Consider the following 24430-nt stretch of genomic DNA (forward strand, 5'->3'; position numbering starts at 1 on the left):
CCCCCCCCCCACAGTGGGTTTTTTGGCTGATTTGGGGATTTTTTAACTTTATGAGTCATAAATGCCAACAAAAGCTTATTTTATCTAAAATTAAAGTTAAAATCTTTCATATACAGGTTATATCTTATGTAATATAACATATTATATACATATTATTGTGATTTTAATAAGAAAGATGTCCCTAGAACTACTCTACTCATATAGTTAAAAAATCGAAATTTCTGATATTATTCTGTTAAAAAGAAAATTTTTTTTAACATCGACTTAGACCTCAATTAAAACTTTTGAAGAGTTTTAAGGTGTACATATATGATTAATATATATAATATATGCTTCTAAGTTTTCAATAAATAGTATACAGGGCTCGGCAGCTGCGCATCAGCTGTGACTAAGCTGTAAATTTTAACCCATTTTGATGCTTTAAAAGATTTTTGATAAGCGGGATTGTCAAAATTGGGTCAGGTTCAAACTTTCAGTTGATATTTAAAATTGTAATAGGTTTTCCTGAGGTATATAGGCTGCCGAGCCCTATTACAATGTCCTTAAAAATTATCCTTTAATTATTCAGTTTTTCAACAAATTTACTCACAATTCTGTTAAACTTTTATACATTATGTTCTGATTATTTAGTTATGACAATCTATAAGTGTTAATGTTCGTTTGTCCCACCGTTTCAGAGCTTCGCTTTAATGGATGTTGTCATCCTTGTTATTTTCAAATTTTAATAGTTGGATGGAAAGTTTAAGTAATACCTACAGTAAATGAATGTGGATTCAGGGACTACTATTAAATTTAGAAACCAAGACCATTGAAAGGAAAGAACAATATAAATCAAGTATTTTAAACAAAGTTAAAGGACAGACAGAAAAAAATAGTGGCTTATAAATCAAATTTAATTTAAATGTTTCAGAAATACAGAAAGGAAGACATACGCACATTTAGAAAAATTGAGCAGCTTGTTCCTATTACTATTTCATAATAATCATTGTATATATGTTTTCAGTTTATCCTATAATATAAAGTACTAAGCTTTTTTTTGTGTGTAGCAAAGGATCTCACTAACCACTGAACCGATATGGTTCTTCTTTAGAGGGAAGCTTTTTATAGGATGGTTTTAGGCTATTTAATTTTTATTAGCCTGGGTATTGTTTTAAGCTATTTTTCTGCCCTTCTATATCCCTTCGAATACCCTAGATGCTAGGGGCGCAGACGTTAGTTTTATATAGAGTAGATTACCATCAATGAGGTAAATCTTTACCCCCCTCCCCTCCCCCCCAAAAAAGCTTTCTATCTAAAATTACAGCAAAGCTTTTCTATAATTAGGGTCAGTCCGTACATCCCTGCGTTCGTAACGTTAGCTTTTTCGTTAACTTAGGCATGTTAGAATTGTTCTATTGATTCTTGTATTAGTTCTGTACGATTTGGAAAGCATATCATTATCAACCCTATAATCATTACCAGAATGTCCATACGTTTATGTTGATTTTTAACTTATATTATAAGTTCAATATTATAAGCGAAGCATCTCTATAATCAATTCCTAACAATGTCCGTATACCCTTAAACAGTATTTTATATTTAAGAACTTTTGCAACAAAGAGGACTATCCACGAACAAGAGCACGTGATTCTAAGTACCTTCCAGCATTGATCCTGAGTATTTTCTTTCAGAATATAATAGGTCACTATCAATAATTAATATATTGACGAGAAAATTTATGTTTCACCAGTTCAAGTTGAAGAAAAGTAAAAAAATGTTCACCATTTTTCGTTAAAATTCTATCAAACGTTTTGTTGAGTTCGGAGTGTCTTTAATTGTCCATGTTGTCAAATGATAAAAATTAAAAAAAGTCAAAAGCACTTTTAACATATCTCATATGTATGTTTAAATTAAAACTAATATGGATTAATTTACAATCTATATAACACGAATATTCGCATATGTATCATCAAATATCCATTTTATTAAAAGAATTAGCTTCATAAAAGTTTTCAAAATCAATTAAAATACCTAAAAAAACATGGTGAAACATAAATTTTCTCTACAATATATTAATAATATATGTTGACCTATTATATTCTGAAAGAAAATACTTAGGATCAATGCTGGAAGGTACTTAGAATCATGTGCTCTCGTTCGTGGATAGTCCTCTTTAGGCAAAATTTTGACAAGACGTATTTATATATATTTTACATATTCACGCTCTACAAGAGTTAATGTTTGTCTGCCACCCCGTTTCAGAGCTTTGCTTTTATGAATGTTGTCATCCTTGTTCAAATATAAATCAACTGGTTGTCAGACCATTATCGATAGACTGAAGGACTTAGTAAATTATAATCTGGATGCTTCTTAGTATGGTAATAAAGTCTTTTAAAAAGCAGCCGAGAAATTCACGTTTTCCCTAATACTGTTTCTAACAGACAGATGTACCAACAGACGGACGTATCATATACAGAATAGCTTCTCTATTAAAAACGGAAAGGTAACCTTTAAAGATTAAATATGTGTGTTATTAAATTATATAAATTTTTAGTAGTTTGACTTCATAATGGTATTTAATTTATATTAATAAAACTTCAGTGTCTGTTTTCTAAGCTGAATTACTAATTTGGGGCTACGAGGTGCCAAGAGTTATGAACTAATCTTGAATTATGAATACTTGAATTTAATCAGGGCCTAAATAACTTTTGGCACCTCGTAGCCCCAAGTTAGAAAAACCTTTAAACGTAAAAAATACATGTTATTTTAAGATGCAATTTGAGGTGTTCTTGGATTTTAAATTACAGATTTATGACAACTTTTTTTATTTTTCTTGGCATTTTAAAGTAGAAACATCTGTCTATATCAATGAAATATTGTTACATATCATTTAATCAGATTTTTACACCAATTTATTCTAGGAAAAAGTAGGAAAAGCAATGTATGATGATTTTAATGAAAAATTTCACTTTTTAAAAATATTCCTTTGACCACGTTCAGCAAAACGGCTGTATTTTGCCTAATATTGTAGTAAATCAAAAAAACTGTTGTATGGCAACTTTTGAATGGTAATACTAGCCTTTGGGACATTTAACTCAAAATTGAGGAAATTTAAAAAATGACCAAAAATCCCACTGTGCCCCCCCCCCTCCCCCAACTTATTTTTCATTCATTTTAAAATTATTTAAATGATAAGTTTTTATATAACATTTCAGTGAGCAGCCGCCAGTTTACAGCCGGAAAACGTCTGCGGATGCCCAGCCGTCACACGCCTTGCCTTATCCAGCTGCAGGATATCCCGGTTATCCGCCATATCCGGGGGGCGGACAGAATTACTCCCCTTACCCAAACTATCCTCCTTCAGGTAGAAAATTTAATTAAGAAGTGTGGCTCACCTTCCGTTGTGGTAAAAGCTTGTTCACTCTGAAATACATCACTCAGTAGGTTGAGTCAGAGGGAATCTTCTCTTGATTTTAAAATAATCAGAAGATACAGATTGTCTTATCGTTTTTATTTAGTGACTCAAGATCCAACTATGCATTTCAGTAGCAAAACTACTCTTTTACTCATTTTGGATGTCTGTTTGTCCTCTGGTCCTAATTTGGCAATTTAACAGGGCTGCTAAACTCATAAGGGCTAAAAAGGCTAAATTTTAAAGATTTATTAACCGACGAGCATATTCTCTGTAACTCTGTGTGTCTGATCGCCTGTTCTGGATACTTTAAAATAATCGTTAATTGACAACCTTATTATTAATTCATTTTTTCAATACTTTTATCCTATAGATCCGTTTTTGATTTTAGGATCAGGATACCCGCCTCCAGCTCCCTTAGGGTACCCTCCTGTCCAGGTTGGCTACCCCCAACAACAATCAGGCGGATACCCTCCTTCTGGATATGGTACGTCTTTTTTTTGTTGCAAATTTGATAGAGATGATGGTCTACAATCAGCATATCCCTTAATATTTCACTTGGTTATATTTTTGTAGAATGCATTATTAATATTAGGGATGGCAATCCGTCAAATTTTACAAGAATCTGTCCAAAAAAAGGCGGATTCCCGCGGATTCCGGATTCTTATTTTTTGCGGATTCCGGATTCGGATTCCGGATTCTAGCAATATTTTTAACGGCGTTTTTTAAAAATTAAAAAATTTAAGTGCTATGTCCTAAAAATTAATGTTCTCAAGACGCTAATTTTAGCCTACCAATTAAGAATCCGAATCCGCTATTAAAAAACGGATTCCGGATTCGGATTCCAAAATTGTCTAAAAATTTGGCGGATCCCGGATTCGGATACGGATTGCAAACCCTAATTAATATTGATGTTAAGGGATAACATTGGACGATAAATTGATATTTAAATCGCCTATGTTGATAAACAAAATTAATCCTTCTGTATATTAAGACTATTGGTTAAAAAGCTTTGAAACTTCTAGTTAAAACCAAAGCAATCAAAAAATCAATAAAAGTACCCAAATTTTTAGATCTAACGAATTAAAAGTCGTAGTTAGAGAACATTGGGTACTACCGTAATTTTCAGTCCAATGTTGCTTTCCTTCTTGATCAATAATCTTAGCTTAATTGTGATTTTATTGGTCATTATATGAAACTAAGTATTTTTAGCAGCTATTCTATTCTAAGTAATACTTGTTTATCAATTGTGACCGATGCATATTGCCAATTAGCAGCACATGACATATATTTGGTCCAGCTACCTGTCCTAACATTTCCTTGATTGTTACTGTTCAGGTATGCCAGCAGCTGGCAGCTACATGACTCAGGATAGTGCGGAGAGTAATAGCAGCATTGCGGATGAACATATCAAGGTAATTTTCATTATGTTAAAGGGATAGGGCAATATGTGATAAATTAATGTACAACCCCAATATTATGATGAATAAGATTACCTCTTTAGTAGAAGAGTATTAGTGAACAATTCTTGGACTATTCATTATTCAACCTCACATACCCCAAAGTTTGTAGGCTAACGAATTAGAAAATGAGTTCACAATCCTTTGGGGGGACAGTAACACTTGCAGGCTATTGTACCCAATATCCTTATCTTTAGGGTAGGAATTTAAGATTTTAACAAAACATATAATTTAGTAACCTCATTGCAATAAGTTCATTATTTTATTAATGAAATTGTCTCTTGTAAAAAGATGCATCTGAAGTTATTTAAAGCGAAGCATTTCTACGCTTACGGTCGGTCCGACCGTCCGTAACTCATAGATTTATTAACATTCGATTTCAATATTTAATCCTAAACAACTTAGATCCGTAGCAACTCTTTAATCATTTTCAGAAAATTCGTAAATCTATTTTAATATGATGATATTTCAGCTAAATATGATTTATATTAGATGCGTTGTTAATGTTCGTTTATCTGACCATCTTATTTGTTCAACTTCGCTTTTATTGATGTTTTCATCCCTGTTTTTATTTGCAGGCAAGTATCCTGTCTGCTGTAGAAGAGAAAGTGCGTAGACGTATCTGGGAAGAATTTTCTACCCTAAAAGCTGAACATCTTTCCTTACAGAAAATGAATGAAGACCTTAATAACGGAAAGATAAGGTGAATAAATTTGCATTTCTTTGAAGATTTTTCATGCTTTCCCTCAAAGTCCCTATCGAGCACCGAACCCCCACTTGCCTTATTTTCTAAATAAGTAAAAAAATATGGGTGGGGGTTGGCCTAACTCTCCAATATAACCTAGCCTAACCTGAACTAAGGTAATATCAAACAAATGAAAAAGTAACCATTGCACCCCACTCAATTTTCAGATTATTTTCAAAATAAGAGGGGCGGTTTCTGTGCTCCACATTTCACTTTAAGGGAAATTACTGATAATTTTCATTCTCTGAATATTTGTTTAGATTGAGCCAGATGACTGAAAACCTTGCCAGTGAATCAGAACAATTAGACAACTCCATCAGAATTATGGAGGAGAAAAATACAGAATTGTCAGAACTTGCTACTAGGAAATCATTTTTAGTTAAAAGATTTTTTTAGTTTTAAACCTTTCCTTTCATCGTTTTAAAAAAAAACTTATTTGTCATTTGTATGGCCCCTTTGACCTCTAAAACTCTTCCAGCCGCTTACAGCTGCTTCTAGCCGGTAGCGACTGTTACTAGAAAATTAAAAAAGGTAACTGGTAATTGAAATAAAGCAAAGATATGTTTTTAAAAGCTGATCCCTATGTAATATATGATAGATTTGCCCTGAAAATAGCCAAAAAAAAACCGGCTAAGCCGACAGCCGTTACTTTTCCAACTTTTTGTTCAATTTACGGAAAATAGTACTCATGCCAAGTTTCATAACGAAATTCGAATTCTAAGTGTCATTTGCGCATTGATTACGAGATGGTTGCATTACCCCCCCCCCCCCTCCCCTTATTAATATGATTAAATCACCGCTAGACTTGACGAAAATACTAACGACCTGGACGTGGATGACGCGGTAACCGCATCCGCACCGCTCTACCGCCAGCTGATGGCCGCCTACGCCGAAGAGTCCGCCACGGAAGACGCCATTTATTTCCTCGGCGAGGCGTTGAATCGTGACGTCATTGATGTGGAAACGTTTTTGAAACATGTCAGAAATTTGTCAAGAAAACAATTTTTACTCAGGTAATACCTATTATTTTCTGTTCTTTATTGATTTGATAAAACAAAGTGTGCCTTATTTTGCAATCAAACTTTGGAAAACCCTATTTTTAAGGATTATGTTAGGTCAAGTAAAGGTTAGGATAGCCCGCAACAATAGTACCCCATAAAATTATATTTTTTTCTCTTAAAAAATTCCAAACTAGGTTTGCGTAAGAGCCCTTAATTGTCTTAGTCGCTTAGCAAAAGTTATCTCCATCTAGTCTAAGATAAATAATGGGCGCGTTACACCTTACGATTAGTCCGCGAGTATTACTACTTATAAACTCTTTATTTTTTATTTAGGGCTACTATGAGAATGTGTAGGCAGAAAGCAGGGCTTTCAATTTAGAATATTTTTGTTTATTTGAGTATTATTTTTATTTTGAAATCCAAAGATTTTTAAAAATTTGTATGATATAGGTATATAATATTTCGTTATCTTTAATTTAAGAAATTAAGATAAACATTTAATTTGCTTTAATGATCATAATAATAAATTTATTAAATACAGTATATGAATAATTTGTTATCATCACTTGTAAAAGTACAAGAAATTTTTAATTTACTGTGATTTGTTTCATTTTAGTAACTAATTAATTTTGTGATTAAAGTATTGTTATTTTGAGATTATTTAATGTAGTTCTAAACGCATAAATATAAAAATATATTGATATCTTAATTAAATTTTTGTTTGTATGTAAATTAAACATATGATTTGATATTATTTTAAATAACTAAAGTGCAATAACCTGGGCATGCATTCACAAAAAAGTTGTACCACATTTTTTTGATATTCATGGCGGCTTCTGATCCCTGAAAAATATTTTGTATCATTTTAATCTTTTATTTGCAAAGACATGTAGTTTTTATCTTATCCACCATTTTCATTTTTGAAAATTTTTCTTGTCATTTGTATGGTAATTTAGTCGATTTTCAATAGATTTTCACTTTTTGAGGGCTGAAATAAAATAATTTCACTAGGGTTGGCAATCCGGATCTGGAATCCGTTTTTTAATAGCGGATTCCGGATTCTTAATTGGTAGGCTAAAATTAGCGTCTTGAGTTTTTTCTTTCAACTCCTCCTCTTTGAAGGCAAAGATTTTCATCATTATATATAATATCTTTTAAAATCTGGTTCGATTCTCGGAAGTGAATTATAGAGAACACCAAGAACATTGATTTTTAGGACATATGTAGCACTTAATTTTTAAAATTTAAAAAAATCCTTTTAAAATATTGCTAGAATCCGGAATCCGCCACTTTTTTTGACGGATTCTTTTAAGAATCCGGAATTCGAATCCGGCCCAAAAATTCGACGGATTGCCATCAATAAATTTCACGTCGTTTCAAGCAGAATTGGATGTCTAAATGTCAAAGTAGTAAGATGTGTGTGTTATTATTTTCTGTACAAGAAAGGACAGTAATCTTTTTTTATTTTATAACGCAAAAACTTTTCTAGAAACTATCCTTTTTGATAAGTTTTATTCTGTCGGTGTGTAAATTTTCCGCACATAAGTATTTTTACTAAATTTTAAAGTACATATTTATGTATACATAATAAGAATATATTTGTTTATATGTAAAACATTAAATAGTCGTGACACAACTTTAAATATTGACATCAATTCTTTACCTAGTTTTCTAAATAAACTAAAGCTTTATAATCAAAAGATGTGTGCTAATAAAATTAAAATACACAAATTTTCATGATATATGTTCTTATTTTCTTTCAAATAAAATATTTAATTTATGGATTAAAAATTACTTAATTTTCAGATAAAAAATGGGAAATAAATACAGCTCTACAACTATTATAGGCAGGAATAATGGAATATTTATTAGTGCTAAAAAGAAAAATTATTTATTTATTGTCATTAGTAGCGCGCGACTTACGCATAATTCGTTTGTTCGTTTGTTTCAATGTCTTCTACTTCACCTTTAGGAATATTGTCTATTAAGTCTCGTAATTGTCTAATTATGCATTAAATATACTTTAAAGATAATTCGTGGTAAAGAAAGCGACTTAGATATCATTTAAGAGTTGGTATGTTAGCCTGTTTTATTTTTTGTTTAACATGCTCCGTCAAATAGTGGAATTTACGTAAACAATTTTAGTTGATGATCATTAATCATTCATATAAACTGAAATTAAACACAACCAAGAAAGGTCCGAGTGTAAATACTCATTATTAGAGGAATTTACACAAATAAAAACAGATATCTATCCTTCATAGCTGCAGAAAAAGACAAGTTTTGTAAGTGACTTGGGCGGATGGAAATTACTTTAAAAAGAGCAAAAAAGCGTTACTAAAAAAAGGTTAATAAATAAGGTCTTTTTTCCTGTCTCTTTATTTCTGTTAAAGATCATTGTCTCTTCTTATTTTCGACTACGCGGACAACGAAAATTTAAATAATATATAAAATATATATTTTTCAAATTTCATTATTTTTGACAACAGGGGGAAGCTGTGATGAAGAATATGAATCTGTTAAACAAATGTTTGTCAAAAATTTTAAAACAGGTATTTGAATAAATTCTGAATCCTCTACCTATACTAATTTTTTTCGCTTGTCTCTAGCTTACAGTGAAGCTTCTTATAGAAAAAAGGAAGGTTTTCTTACTATTTGGAGAAAGGATACCTCCACCTTCTCAAAAGAAATTGCGTCAGGATAAAATTCCCCCTCCCCCCCACCCCTCACAAAAGAACAGCCTTTCTTAAATTTTCTCCATCTTTATTTTATATAAACTTAGATTTGTGGGTGGCCCCTCACCTCCATCCCTCAACTGCCCCTAGAGGCTTCAAGGAGAATAGCCGCAAGTGCTTTTCATATGGCAATAAGTAAAATGTTTTTCAGGAAAAGAAAGAGATGCTCAATTATGTGTGTATGTGGAAGGAAAGAAAGTTATAGATTTGTGGGGTTCAGCAGAAGGGGACGAAACTTATAATGGAGATAGTCTACAGGTCATTTTAAAAAAAGATAGCTTTGCTTTTAAGGAAGAATTTTTCATTAGTAAAGATGATTTATTAAGGTGGATGTACATGCAGTATTATTGTGAATAGGTTGGTTAAGAGAATGAAAAAGAATAGATGCAAATGATTGATTTATTAAGTTTCAAGAAAGATAAGACAATGCATGTAAAAAAGAAAATTCTGAACATACATTTCTTGTACACCTACAGATAGATTTGATAAACTCATGTTTAGTGACAAAAAAATGATTTAACAAATACTTTTAAGTTTAAATACCCAGTATTTTTTAAAATCCAAATCTGCTTCTAATCAAACAAAAAAAATCGTTGAAAATTTGGGGAAAACATGTCTTCTTGTGGTATAGGTATTTTGTGTTTGACCCTATAAAATATCAATTTGACAATGATAAAAATTTCAGTGTGTTTTCAGTTCCTCAAAAGTGATAACAGCCATAGCTGTGGCCAGCCTGGCAGACCAAGGACTCATCAAGTATGGGGATCCGGTGGCCAACTATATACCTGAGTTTGCCAGCAAACCAGCTGTCAGGAAGGGTTACAACATTGTTGTCTTAGTATCTTATACACTTCCCAATCCCTATAAATAGGGACAATCAAGGCCGGACGACAAAGCTTCTTATTTAGATTTTTTTTGGGTGGGGGAGGATTAGGGTTTTCAACGGTTTTTTTTCTAAGGGGGGGGGGGGGATAATCTAACATATTTTCATTTTTTTTGTGGGAGTGAACACCCCTTTACCTTAACCCCCTGGACGTCTTTAGGACCTGAGCATGTGTTTAAATTATGATGCTAAAAAGATATATACAGTATAAAATATCGCTTTCTGTAATCATCCATCAGACTTAGTACAAATACAATCTTATCAATCAATTGCATCGAATTATTAAAAGTTGTAACGCTCTTATGATGTCAGGGTTGAAGATGTGCTTCGGCATGAGAGTGGTCTTGCCAACCTTCATTTCCCTGTGGATCCTGAACATACACTCAAAGATCATCTTCACAAAGGTGAGCTATTTTGTTACTTAGGGCTGTTTGATCATTTGGTCATAATGGGGGGAAAAGGGACCATTGAATTTATATCGAATTGCGTATGTATACATTTAAGTCATCAATTGCATAGTATCATTATTAGTATTATTGTTAATAGCCTTAAATGACATATACATTGATTTTTGCATTTAGAACTCAACAAAACATTTGATCATTCCTAGACTAAAAGATTTCTAATTGTGTTTTTAAAATTTCCTTAGTTTAAAAATATTTTGTGCGGGACTTTACTTGCTTTTACTGGTGCATAGTCAACTTTGGCTTTTGAAATGTAGAATAATCTCTGTGTGAAGATAGCCCTTTCCACTAATAATACAATTTTCTTAAGGTACACTGGCTTCATTGATTGGGGGTAATAAGCAAATATTTCCCGAAGAAACTCCCCGTCAGTATCACAATCTAACTGGGGGTTGGATTATCAATGAGGTTGTGCGCCGCGCTATTCCAGATAATGTCACACTTGGTGCCTATATTAGGTAGTTACTTGTTCTTATCATAGCCTAGGGGCACACGAAGAAGGGGGGAGGGGGGTTGAGTGGACCCTCTAATTACATTTTAGTTTTAAGAAGAAATAAAAATTTAGGGGCATTTTTTAGGATGGCGGTACCTTTCCCCAAAACTGTAATAAACCTTTCCTATTCCTTTGAAAAGCTTCACACTAAAGGAGAATCATAACTGTTTAGTGTAATGGACTAAGGGGGGGGGGGAAGTTTTGCCACTTTCGCGTAATCCGTGATTATTAGGCTAGGTATTGATGTGAGACTATAGGTTTTTTGGGATAAAAGTTTACTTTTGGGTAGTATTTCACGTATATTTAATCATTTTTGGATAGGTATCCAGGTTCAGGTGCTGCAGGCTGGAAGGTGGTTTCTGGACAGGTAAAAGAAATTTAAAATTTTTGTTTTAAGAGTTAGAGATCAAATTATTAAACAAAATATGCATCTTTATGGATGTTATTTCATATCAGAAGAAAAAATTAAAATCGGCCTCCAGGTTCAGGTGCTGCAGGCCTCCAGGTCAACTCTGGACAGGTAAAAAATCAAGTTTTTTATTTAAAGAGTTAGAGGTCAACTTATTAAACAGAATATGCATATTTTTTAATATTATTGACATATTTGAAGAAAAAATTAAAATCGGCCTCCAGGTTCAGGTGCTACAGGCCTCCAGGTCAACTCTGGACAGGTAAAAAAATAAAAATTTTTATTTGAGGAGTTAGAGGTCAACTTATAAAACAGAATATGCATCTTTTTTGATATTATTGACATATTTGAAGAAAACATTAAAATCAGCCTCCAGGTTCAGGTGCTGCTGGCCTCCAGGTCCACTCTGGACAGGTAAAAAATCAAATTTTTTATTTCAGGAGTTAGAGGTCAACTTATAAAACAGAATATGCATCTTTTTTGATATTATTGACATATTTGAAGAAAACATTAAAATCAGCCTCCAGGTTCAGGTGCTGCTGGCCTCTAGGTCCACTCTGGACAGGTAAAAAAATAAATTTTGTATTTAAAGAGTTAGAGGTCAACTTATAAAACAGAATATGTATATTTTTTTATAATATTGACATTTTTAAAGAAAAAATCTAAATCAGCCTCCAGGTTCAGGTGCTGCTGGCCTCCAGGTCCACTCTGGACAGGTAAATAATCAAATTTTTTATTTGAAGAGTTAGAGGACAACTTACAAAACAGAATATGCATCTTTTTTGATATTATTTACATTTTTGAAGTAAACATAAAATCAGTCTCCAGGTTCAGGTGCTGCAGGCCTCCAGGTCCACTCTGGACATGTAAAAAATCAAATTTTTTATTTGAAGATTTAGAGGACAACTTACAAAACAGAAAATGCATCTTTTTTGATGTTATTGACATATTTGAAGAAAAAATTAAAATCGGCCTCCAGGTTCAGGTGCTGCAGGCCTCTAGGTCCACTCCGGAAAGGTAAAAAATCAAATTTTTTATTTGAAGAGTTAGAGGTCAACTTATAAAACAGAATATGCATCTTTTTTGATATTATTTACATTTTTGAAGTAAACATAAAATCAGTCTCCAGGTTCAGGTGCTGCAGGCCTCCAGGTCCACTCTGGACATGTAAAAAATCAAATTTTTTATTTGAAGATTTAGAGGACAACTTACAAAACAGAAAATGCATCTTTTTTGATGTTATTGACATATTTGAAGAAAAAATTAAAATCGGCCTCCAGGTTCAGGTGCTGCAGGCCTCTAGGTCCACTCTGGAAAGGTAAAAAATCTAAAAATTTTATTTGAAGAGTTAGAGGTCAACTTATAAAACAGAATATGCTTCTTTTTTATATTACTGATATTTTTGAAGAAAAAATTAAAATCGGACTTCATGTTCAGATCCTGCAGGCCTCAAAAATTACCTTTCTGGATATTTATCTGGCCAACGGCCAACAGCGGTCACTGGGATCCATCAAAAAGTTTCAATGAATATGATAACTACTAGGTTTAAATAAAGAAATAGAATAGAAAGAATAGAAAAAAAGTAGGGGGGAAATCAAATAAATAGGAAATGTACCTGGAAATAGCCTCTAAAGTTCACATGGAAGCCTGCAGCACCTGAACCTGGACGCCGATTTTTTTTTTCTTCAAATATACAAATAACATCTAAAAAGATGCTAATGTTGTTTTAATAACTGACCTCTAACTCTTTAAATAAGAAATTCCAATTTTTTACCTGTCCAGAGTGGACCTGAACCTGGTGGCCGATTTTAATCCTTTCTTGAAATATGTTAATAACATCCAAAAAAAATGTATATTCAGTTTTATTAGTTGACCTTTAACCTTTTTTACCTGTCCAGAGTGGACCTGGAGGCCCGAAGCACCTAAATCTGGAGGCAGGTTTTAATTTTTTCTTCAGATATGTCAAATTAGATTTTTTTTATTTTTTTTACCTGTCCAGAGTTGACCTGGAGGCCTGCAGCACCTGAACCTGGAGGCCGATTTTAATTTTTTCTTCAAGTATGTCAATTATATAAAAAAAAATATGCATATTCTGTTTTATAAGTTGACCTCTAACTCTTCAAATAAAAAATTTGATTTTTTACCTGTCCATAGTGGGCCTGGAGGCCTGCAGCACCTGAACCTGGAGGTCGATTTTATTTTTTTCTTTAAATATGTCAATGATATCAAATAAGATGCATATTCTGTTTTATAAGTTGACCTCTAACTCTTCAAATAAAAAACTTGTTTTTTTACCTGTCCAGAGTGGACCTGGAGGCCTGCAGCACCTGAACCTGGAGGCCGATTTTAATTTTTTCTTCAAATATGTCAATAATATTAAAATATGCATATTCTGTTATAGAAGTTGACCTCTAACTCTTCAAATAAAAAAACTTGTTTTTTACCTGTCCAGAGTGGACCTGGAGGCCTGCAGCACCTGAACCTGGAGGCCGATTTTAATTTTTTCTTCAAATATGTCAAAAATATCAAAAAATATACATATTCTGTTTCATAAGTTAACCTCTAACTCTTCAAATAAAAAACTTGTTTTTTTCCTGTCCAGAGTGGACCTGGAGGCCTGCAGCACCTGAACCTGGAGGTCGATTTTAATTTTTTCTTCTGATATGTCAATAATATCCATAAAGATGCATATTTTGTTTAATAATTTGATCTCTAACTCTTCAAACAAAAATTTTAAATTTTTTTTACCTGTCCAGAAACCCCCTTCCAGCCTGCAGCACTTGAACCTGGAGACCTATCCAAAAAATGATTAAATATACGTGAAGTACTACCCAAAAGTAAACTTTTATCCCAAATAACCTATAGTCTCACATCAATACCTAGCCTAATAATCACGGATTACGCGAAAGTGGCAAAACTTCCCCCCCCCCCCCTTATATTATTTCAAAACAAATATATTGTCTATAAAAAGGTTTTTCATCTTAAATATTGAACTACTGTTATGTAGGTATAAATACAGCCGCCAGTAGGGATATTTCATATAAGGATATAATATCAATTGGTCTAAAAGATAATGAGAACTTACGCTTAATACAGACAATCGGACATATATTATTCTACTTTGTACCTATGAAAGATAAAACATATTCAAGGCGAGAATTTTATGAGAAGCATGGTGTTGACGTACACCTCGGGCTGACCAAGGACGAAATTGCGCGAACCTATCCACTGAAGGCAATGACCGTTCCCAAGGCCATCATGGAGAGCCTTATACCCAACGCCTTCGGGGCCGAAGTGGAGCACAATGTTTTTGTATTTGGAAAAATTTTGAAGTCTTTTAAGAAGAAGTTTATGGAGTATGAAAAGCAAGGATTTGCGCCAATGTTCAAGGGAAATAAGCAGGATGGCGATCCAGGGGAACAAATACCATTATTCTTTAACAGTTCGGTGTGGCGGGAGGGAGAATCGCCGGCCGGAAGTGTTCACGCCAGTGCCAGGGATGCATCCTTAAAAAAAACTTTGTCTGCTGATCAATGAGAATGATTATGTTGAAAAGTATAACATTTTTAAAAAATCATAACATGACTAGAATTGTTATGCTGTTGGTAGGTAATATTGAATTGTCTTGATTCTAATTTTTCTTTAATACGATTAAATGCGGTCATATGCACATTAACTAAATAAAGAGTAGCTTCCTTAAATAAAATGCAAAATAAACTAAAAACTTTTTAAAATAATCTTTTTTAAGTTCAAATAAGTTTTAGATTTTAAGGATTGATCTGTAGAGCACTTGCAAAGCTGGCCGCGGCTATGTCTTTAGAAGGGAAGCAGCTGGAGGGGGAGGCCATCATAACACCTGGAGCCTGGCAGCTGCTGCATGCTAATCCTGTTTGTAGACCAGATGCACAGTTTAATATGGCCAGGAACAGATGCTTTAGAAAATACTCTGTTGATAACAATTGCAGCATATTTTTTTTTTCTTCTAATGTATGAAGAATAATTTTTTTGTCTCAATTAGATTTGAATGTTATACCGAGCTGGATCTTTAAATCATTCTAATGGTGATTTAGATCGGGGTGCGCCGAATTTCAGCCAATCACAGCGCGGCATTTATCAAATGCTGTGCTGTGATTGGCTGAAATTTGGCGCACCCCGATCTGGTTCACCACTAAAATGATTTAAAGATCCAGCTCAGTCAAATAAGGGGGGGGTTTTTAATGCAACCATCTCGTAATCAATGTATAAATGGCACTTAGAATTCGAATTTCGATATAAAATGTTGCATGAGTAATCCTTGGTAGGTCTATTTTCCCTAAATCGAACAAAAAGTTGGAAAAGTAACGGCTAACAGCTGGCAGCTCAGCCGCTTAGTAATTTTTTGGCTTTTTTCTATGGAAATAAATCACGAAACCTCTCTCCACATAATGCTCTTTTCCAATCCAAAAAGTTTTAAAACGATTCTAGCCGGTAGTTGCTAGTACTAGAAATCTAAAAAAATATTTTTTGTATCATTTCACATGATTTAAAGCAAAAATATGTTTTAAAATGTTGATTTCTACGTAATTTTTGACAGATTTGCCCTAAAACTAGCCAAAAAACGGCTAAACGGCTGAGCCGTTAGCTGTTACTTTTTCAACTTTTTGTTCGATTTAGGGAAAATAGACCTACCAAGGATTACTCATGCAAAATTTCAGATCGAAATTCGAATTCTAAGTGCCATTTATACATTGATTACGAGATGGTTGCATTAAAACCCCCCCCCCTTTGTTCTTTTAGTAGCTGCTAAATATTTATTTTCACTTTGTCTGTCCGTCAGCCAGTCTGCAAATTTGATTTTCTCGGCTGCTATTAAAGATATACAGTTGTCATCTTTAGTGAAGATTCCTATGACAAGCGCATCTAATCTATACACTGTTTTGTGATTTCTGGGTGTTTATGCATATTCTATCTTTTTTATATGAGAACTGAATATCTATTCAAACCTCTCTGTACAGTTATTTAAAGTATCTGTTGTTTACAGGACTGAATTCACACAAGGTGGTGTCAATATGTATAAGGAAAGTTTTAACTAACAATGAATTGAATTATCATTGATTCAATAATATTTGCTACCTATTTCATTAAAGGGGGGGGGGGGGGGGGGTTAATGCAACCATCTCGTAATCAGTGATTAAATGGCACTTAAAATTCGAATTTCCATCTGAAATTTTGCATGAATAAGTGTAGGTCTATTTTCCCTAAATCAAACAAAAAGTTGGAAAAATAACGGTTAACGGCTAGCGGCTCAGCCGTTTTGCCAATCTTAAGAGCATATTAGTCACAAAACCTATCTCCACATAATACTTTTTCTCGCTCAAAAACCTTATCAAACGGTTCTAGCCGGTAGCTGTTGGTACTAGAAATTTTTAAAAATGGTTATTGCTATCACTTAAAATAAATTAAACCAAAAATATGTTTTAAAAAGTTGATTCCTACGTAATTAATGATGAATTTGCCCTGAAAATAGGCAAAAACGGCTAAACGGCTGAGCCGCCAGCCGTTACTTTTCCAACTTTTTGCTCGATTTAGGGAAAATAGACCTACCAAGGATTACTCATGAAAAATTTTAGATCGAAATTCGAATTCTAAGTGCCATTTAATCATTGATTACGAGATGGTTGCATTACCCCCCCCCCCCTTATTTTATTTGTTATTATCAACAAAACATATTGTTTATTATGTTCTAAAAACCGAAGAAATTATATTGTTAAGAATTCAGACTGGTGTCATTTTTTATTCCTTAAATTATGGAAATTAGAATTCTAATAGGTATGAACTGTTCAGTATTGAAAATAATACCTCTTTATAAAGCCACTTTCCGCCTTATTTCAACCTTTAAATCAAAAAGTTAAAACTTGCATAAAAAACAGGACTATGAAGATGACACAATGAAGGAGAGATTGTTGAAATCAGGTAGAGATGGATACATTGGCTGGAAAGGAATGGGTGGCAGTGTCGTTCAATGGCATCCAAGTTTACAGGTATATCTTTATTATAGAAAAGCTTGCTTTTAATTATTTAAGTATGTTAATTAAAAACCAATTCTTTTTCTTATTACGTTATTGGTATGATTTTGCATTAGAAATAGGTGGTGATCAATTTATTGGATATTGTTCTATCCATATCTTTCTTGTCATATCTTTGTGACTTTAAAAGATAGTCATTATAATAAGCTCTAACTTGAAGTGAAAGAACCTTGAGACCTGAATAAAAGCACAAAACCATCTAGGACTGTCAAGATCAATTAAAAGTGTCTGCTATTTTTTTTTTTAAATAGAGGCTTAACGATTTTTCTACGATTAAAATATCCCTCAATGCTTTTAGATTGGGTTCGGTTATGCCTGTACCTTCCTGACCTGGTGGGACATGGTCAACACCAAGGCAAGAAAATTACAGAAGGAGGTGAAGGCCTGCGCTGAAAAGATCAAAACTGTCAAGACTGATGTCAATAATAATCAACCTTAGTTACATTTTAATTGCAAATTGCATAATATTACTATTCAAAATAGCCATATTATATTGTGATATTTAAGTTTATATGTATTTAGTTATATTGTTATCAGTTTAAAATATTATAATTTAGATATTTAATCTTATGTAAAATACTCAAATTTCAGATTTTAAAAATGGCAAGCTTGGATTTAGACAGGGTTCTCAAAATATCAGATGACTGCGAAGGAATGGTTTTACATTTTTAAATTCATAGAAAAAAATTAGGGTATGGTCCCTTTCGTGGAGCATAAGGGGCGATTCTTCATTTTTTTCACAGCAACTTTTCTCTTATTTCTAGCCCCTGCGGGGCCAATTGCCTAACCCTGTGGGGCAATCACCTAACCTAACCTAAAATAACATATCAAAAGCCATTTTAAAAATACGACGTATCGCCCCTTAATGGTCGTTGCCACGAAAGGGACTATCCCCAAAAATTATACATACGTTCATCTTCCACCCTCTTACAAAATAGTTATGAACCTTTCCTAGACCCTAAGGAAGATATATTGTACAGGAGAACCGTATCTGTTCAGCGGTTAGCGATATATTAAGCTACAAACAGATGTAGAGTAGAAGTATAAAAATTCTCATTCTCATGCATAAAAATGTAACAACCTATTAAAAACCTTAGGATTTCCAACCGATCTGTTTTGTGTGCCTAAACATTACGAGGGTTGTGTCAGCAATGTTCTTATCACCCATGGTACTATTCAAGTAAGTAAATAACTGCAAGGACAACCATATCCATAAGTTGCACTGCAAAAACTAATTAAACATTATGAGTCTCGTGACAGTAATATTTTTATTTGCACTCCAAAGTGCCGAGTCGAGCACAGAACCCCCTTTTTTTAATAAGATAAAAAATAAGGGGGGGGGGAAATATTTTGTTTTTTTTAGGTAAAGTTAGGTTAGTTTATGTTGTGTGCAGGGTAGCCCTGGAAAAAAAGATACCCCCTACCTCACATTCAATATAAAAATTAAAGAGGGGGTTCTGTGCTCGCCGGGCGCTTTGATGGAAAACACACATTTTTATTACTGAACAATATAAGATAGATTGAAATGGTTCCAGATGATTGGTATCTTTATAAGTAATATTCTCCGTTTTCTTCCACATACTTTCGCTTAAAATTCTCTCATAAGTTTCCCAAGGTTTTTCAGGAAGATGGTTGTTTCAATTTTCATGTTTAGATTTCAACATATGTTCATGTATATCTAAAATGTAAAAGAGTGGACATGAAGATTTAAGTACTACTTAGTAATAGGAATTAAAAATATTTTTTTTTATTTAGGATAGAATAGAGAAGTTAGCTAGAGATATCTTCTATGATTTCTACAATCAGGTATTTTATTCTAATGATTTATTTGAAATTCATGAAATCTATTTTGCTTTAACATTTTTGCCTGTCAAAGGGGTAGTTTCATGAAATGCATTTGAACTTAATTTAGTGAACCGCATATTTTTTTGCTAGTTAATGGGTTAAACTATATTTATATGGCATATATTTGAAAGAATTTCAATTTTCTACCACGTAGTTTTGAAAATATCAAGACTTGAAAATCAACTTTTTGTGATATATGCAATTTAAAAAGACGATTTTCAAGTCTTGATTTTTTAAAAACTACGTGGTAGAAAATTGAGTTTTTTAAAAATATATGCCATATAAATGTAGTTTAACCAATTAACCAGGACAAAATATGCGGTTCACTAAAGGGGGGGGGGGCGAAAGTGACACTTTTTTAAACAAAAACTAAAAGTCAAAGGAACTCAACTAAAAAAAGAGTTACAGGTCTGACATTTTGCATGACAGTTGCGCAACCGCCGAAAACCGCCGAGAAAAGGCTAAAAAAAATTCGGCGGGAAACGGCGGTTTTTGGCGGTTGCGCCGCCGTTTCTTCACAGTTCCATATTGTACCTCTATAAAGCAATTGCCATGCTAAATCTCAGACCTGTAACTCTTTTTTTAGTTGAGTTCCTTTGTTGACTTTTAGTTTTGGTTACAAAAAGTGTCACTTTCGCCCCCCCCCCCCTTAAGTTCAAATGCATTTCGTGAAACTACCCCTTTTAGTTAGTCAAAATGTATGTATTTTGCTTAGAGGCAAAAGTTTGTAAAGATCGATATGAGTACAAAGATAAATCATTATATAAAAGAAACAGGATGTCTGTATGTCCTTTTGTAGCTGAAGATCTCGTTAACCACTGAACCAATATGGTTCTCCTTTGCAGTGAGGCTCCTTATAGGTCCAGAGAAGGTTTATAACTTTTATGGGGGAGGGTATCGTCCTACACCCCTATATAATAATGACCGCTAGAAAAAATCTTTTTTCTTACTTTTTCTTGTTTTAGGGAAAGGAACCTCTGCACGCAATATGTGTTCTAAAGGGAGGTTACAAATTTTTCTCCGACCTGCTTGACAAAGTAAATGGACTGAACTCCAATCATAATGATGGCAGTGTCCCCATTTCTGTAGACTTTATTAGGTAAATATCTTATATTAAGCAAAAATCATAATATAAAGGTAACAGGAGGATGTCTGTCTTTTTGTAATGTAGGATCTCATTAACCGATCAGCCGTATTTGATTTCCTTTACAATGAAGCTTCTTATAGGGCCAGGAAAGGTTAATACCTACATAATCCCATGAGAAATCATCCTTTTTTAATAAGTGATGCGTAATTTGTGTCTTTTTGACTGTGACAAAGCAATCGATATATTATTTTTACGCATATAATTTTCATCAATGATTAAAGACTTTGTTTCTTTATTATCATCATCAAAAAAGAAAGAAAACTATGAAACAACTGGACTTGATTTTAATAATAATTTAGGTTAAAATCATATGAGAATACAGAGTCTAGCGGTGAGGTGAATATCATCGGTTTAGACAATCTAGACTGTCTACAAGGAATTTAATATTTCATTTCATTAGATAGGCTTTGGCTGTTTGTGTGTACTTAATTGTCCCTTAAGATTTCTAAAAAGATAACAAACAAAATCGAACAACAAAGACAATTATGATTATAGAAAGCTTTTAGATCCTACGTAAAGTTTTATCAAACTGCATTTAAGAATTAGACAAATAGACCCTAATTTTAGACTATAGGTTTTACTAATAAAGTTTCTTCTAGGGAACTTTAGATAATACAATAGCCGATAAATTAAAGTAAATCCCCAATGTTGATTTACAAAATTACCCCTTATGCAGATCACAATTTTAATTACTCGTTGAAACGTTTTGAATCTCAACTTCATGAAACAACCAATCAAAATTAAATAAAGCTAACGAATAAAAAGACTTTATTATAAAACTTTGTGGACTAGTGTAATAGACAGCCCAATGTCCTCTACCACCCTGAGTTTCTTCAGTGATGGAGATGAAATATTAAAGTATTGCTAAACAGGTAAGAATGTGCTTATAGTAGAAGATATAATTGACACGGGTAAAACTATGAACAAGCTACTGAACACAATCAACAAATACAATCCAAAGTCAGTAAAGGTAACTTTTTAAAATATTTCTAGTTTACATTTGTTGTCCTGTATACCTAGTATTTTAAATAATAACAAGGATAACTTTGTTTATAAATAGATCAGCAAAAAAAATAAAAGTAAAAAAATACAGATTAGCGCAGATACGTTTAGTTTAAATTAGGGTTGGGCCGGATATCCGGTGTGGCCGGATATCCGGCCATTTTCAATATCCGGCCGGATACCGGATATTAAAACTATCCGGCTATATAATTTTTATACTTTACACCAAAAATCTCTGCTTTTTAAAATTTTTAATGGCTATAACTTTCTTATTATTGAAGCTAGAAGAACATTTTTTATCTTTATGTTTATCTTTATGTAAATTTATATAAGATTTCTGTAGAAATTTTTTTTGCTACTTTAATATATGGTAATTTGGCCGGTTATCCGGCCGGATATCCGGTAATTTGGCCGGATAACCGGATATTTGCCGGATATCCGGCGTTAACCGGATATCCGGCCGGATACCGGATATCCGGCATTTGAAATCAGCCGGATATCCGGTATCCGGCCAAAAAAGTATCCGGCCCAACCCTAGTTTAAATATTTAATCTTAACAAAACAGTACTTTTTTGTTATAAATACTGTTAATTTTACAGCATCATTACATTACATTTCATGGGTGTGAAAATGACAATAAAACTGTGTAAATGACAGCGTTAATAGTGTGCTTGTAATTTAAAAGTATTGTCAAAATACAGCAAAATACGAAATTTTTGTCAAAAACATAAGTATTGTACTTTGGCTAGTCGTAGAAGTGACAGCAACCCTAACACGTCTGTTTAGTGGGTGTCTGAGATAAAAAGAAGTTAAGTAGATACTGTAGGGACGTAACTACGTAATAATAATGATTATTTGGTATCTGCGATACAAATGATTCAGGGGGGGGGGGGTAATGCAACCATCTCGTAATCAGTGTGCAAATGGCACTTAAAATCTGAATTTCGTTATGAAACTTGCCATGAGTAATCCTTGGTTGTTCTATTTTTCCTAAATTGAACAAAAAGTTGGAAAAGTAACGGCTGTTGGTTTATCTGAATACTGAACACGAGATGGTTGCAATAACCCCTCCCCCCTAAATGAAGAATGACTTTTTAAGATATTTTAGTCTCAAACTTAATTTTGTTCAGGTTGCCTGTTTGTTGAGGAAAAGAACTCCACTTAGCTCTGGCTACATTCCAGGAATCAACATGATTAAAATAATGCATTTAGAATATACGTGGAAATCATGACAGTGGAAAACTGTCGTCAATTTAGTTCCTAACATATACAATACATCACTTAATGATCAGTTCGTTCAACTAGTAGGAGATGAGGGGTAAATGAAGTGGATGGGGGTTTCATTATTTTATAAAGCTACCAGAAGCTGCTATTCAGCCAATTAATTCCATTTGAAATTGCCGAAGATTAAATATTTTGTTGGAGTAAGCGATTAAGGATTTTTTTCATACTTTAAAATTGTTGATATTTTTTTGTGCAGATTATGTTGGATTTGAAATCCCTGACAAGTTTGTTGTTGGATATGCTCTAGATTATAATGAATACTTTAGGAAAACTATATAGAATAAGAATCATTAAAATTAAGAATTTGAAACATAGCGCAGTTACTTTATTGAAGTTACAACCCCAATGATGATTCACAAAATTACCCTTCCTGTAGATTACAATTAGTAGTTGAAACGTTTGGACAGTACCAACAAATCAAAATTTAATGAATGTCCTCAAAGAAGTTGAGCCAACAAATAAGAAAATATCATTATAAAACTTTGGGGACTGGTGTTTAAAACAGCCTAATTTTAATCTATATAGTTATTACAAATGTTCAGGGACCTGCTACATATTTGTGTTATCTCCAAACAAGGCATTGATAAATTTAAAGTCTAGTCTATTTATATATACTAGTCTTCATTTCAGAGATAGAACAACTGCATATAATTATTTTTTGTTCAGATGCCCTATTTTGATCTCTAGTATAACAATTTAGTGATAATGGGATAAATAGATTAATCATTTAAATGCTATAAAGAAGCAGGGACAAGGGAATGATATTCTGACAAACGATTCTAAAGGAAAATTTCCCCACAACCCCATTCCTCTTTTCCTCCCCTTCTCACACACCCCTCTTCACTTACATGAGAAAACAAAATAGGTATACTTCCAAATACTTTCAAGGTTTCGTGATTTTTTTTGTAGAATTGATTGTTACAATAGCTACCCCTGTAATGAAGGGACTGAGATTTATTTTTACCCTTTCCATGCCAAATATGAAAAAACTGATTTAGAAATATATATTTTAATTTAGTTTTTTTAGATTTGTTTATCTCCATATCTCTAGTAAATACTCATTAAATACCTAATTGAAACTTTAGCTTTAAATTGCATTTAAACCAAAATTGGAAATATTCAGATATTATTTCTTTTTGAAATAGATAAAACTTTGTTTATTACTGAGAATATTTTCATAGTCTTACCTAGTTAGTTTATATAATCAGAGAGGGATCTTTTTGCTGAAGAAGAACTACTTCATATTTTTGCTAGTCAAAATTTGAAGGAATATTGTTATTTGCTGACAATTTTTACAGTCAAAAAGATAAAGTATAGGTTAAACTTTTTCTTCAAATGAAATATTCCACCCTGATGAAACTTAGTCAATTAATAACTGTTGGGCTGTTGAGTGTTGTTGTTTTCACATTTTCTATTGTTTGTTACATACAGTGATTTATGAATTAGTATGTATTGAAATATACAAAAATAGTTTTTATTGTTATAAATTTTTTATATTTTCAGAAG

The 24430-nt window shown here is 32.9% G+C and overlaps 3 protein-coding genes across 5 annotated transcripts in view; all 3 read left to right on the forward strand.

Moving 5' to 3' along the window:
* The window catches only part of LOC145321835 (tumor susceptibility gene 101 protein-like), an 11975-nt gene extending 3564 nt beyond the window's left edge, over positions 1-8411 (forward strand). For both annotated transcript variants that reach the window (XM_080163469.1, XM_080163470.1), the window contains exons 7-13: positions 3195-3343; positions 3783-3878; positions 4730-4806; positions 5430-5554; positions 5857-5957; positions 6396-6609; positions 6931-8411. In XM_080163469.1, coding sequence (XP_080019595.1) covers positions 3195-3343; positions 3783-3878; positions 4730-4806; positions 5430-5554; positions 5857-5957; positions 6396-6609; positions 6931-6976 — 808 coding nt within the window. In that variant the 3' untranslated portion in view covers positions 6977-8411. The remainder of the gene's footprint in view (positions 1-3194; positions 3344-3782; positions 3879-4729; positions 4807-5429; positions 5555-5856; positions 5958-6395; positions 6610-6930) is intronic.
* Positions 8387-18238, forward strand: LOC145321834 (esterase/beta-lactamase LipL-like). Of its 2 annotated transcripts, XM_080163467.1 has the most exons (11): positions 8387-8444; positions 9087-9149; positions 9484-9590; positions 10018-10139; positions 10522-10619; positions 10990-11137; positions 14734-15076; positions 15365-15501; positions 16599-16636; positions 17489-17601; positions 17945-18238. In XM_080163467.1, the coding sequence occupies exons 1-11, from the start codon at positions 8411-8413 to the stop codon at positions 18083-18085; spliced, it is 1344 nt and encodes a 447-aa protein (XP_080019593.1). In that variant the 5' UTR covers positions 8387-8410; the 3' UTR covers positions 18086-18238. The 2 variants fall into 2 exon arrangements, with proteins under 2 accessions (XP_080019593.1, XP_080019594.1); XM_080163468.1 differs by lacking the exon at positions 8387-8444 and having other exon boundaries at positions 10029-10139.
* LOC145321839 (hypoxanthine-guanine phosphoribosyltransferase-like) lies at positions 18217-24429 on the forward strand. Its single transcript, XM_080163473.1, has 9 exons — positions 18217-18296; positions 18742-18826; positions 19402-19452; positions 20457-20590; positions 20938-21012; positions 21509-21608; positions 22771-22819; positions 23118-23188; positions 23465-24429. Exons 1-9 carry the CDS (start codon positions 18247-18249, stop codon positions 23522-23524), a joined length of 675 nt encoding a protein of 224 aa, XP_080019599.1. The 5' UTR covers positions 18217-18246; the 3' UTR covers positions 23525-24429.
* Position 24430: the final 1 nt, after the last annotated feature.

Source organism: Acartia tonsa, chromosome 6, assembly GCF_053477335.1.
Source record: "Acartia tonsa isolate MP-2025a chromosome 6, ASM5347733v1, whole genome shotgun sequence".
NCBI classification, from domain to species: domain Eukaryota; kingdom Metazoa; phylum Arthropoda; class Copepoda; order Calanoida; family Acartiidae; genus Acartia; species Acartia tonsa.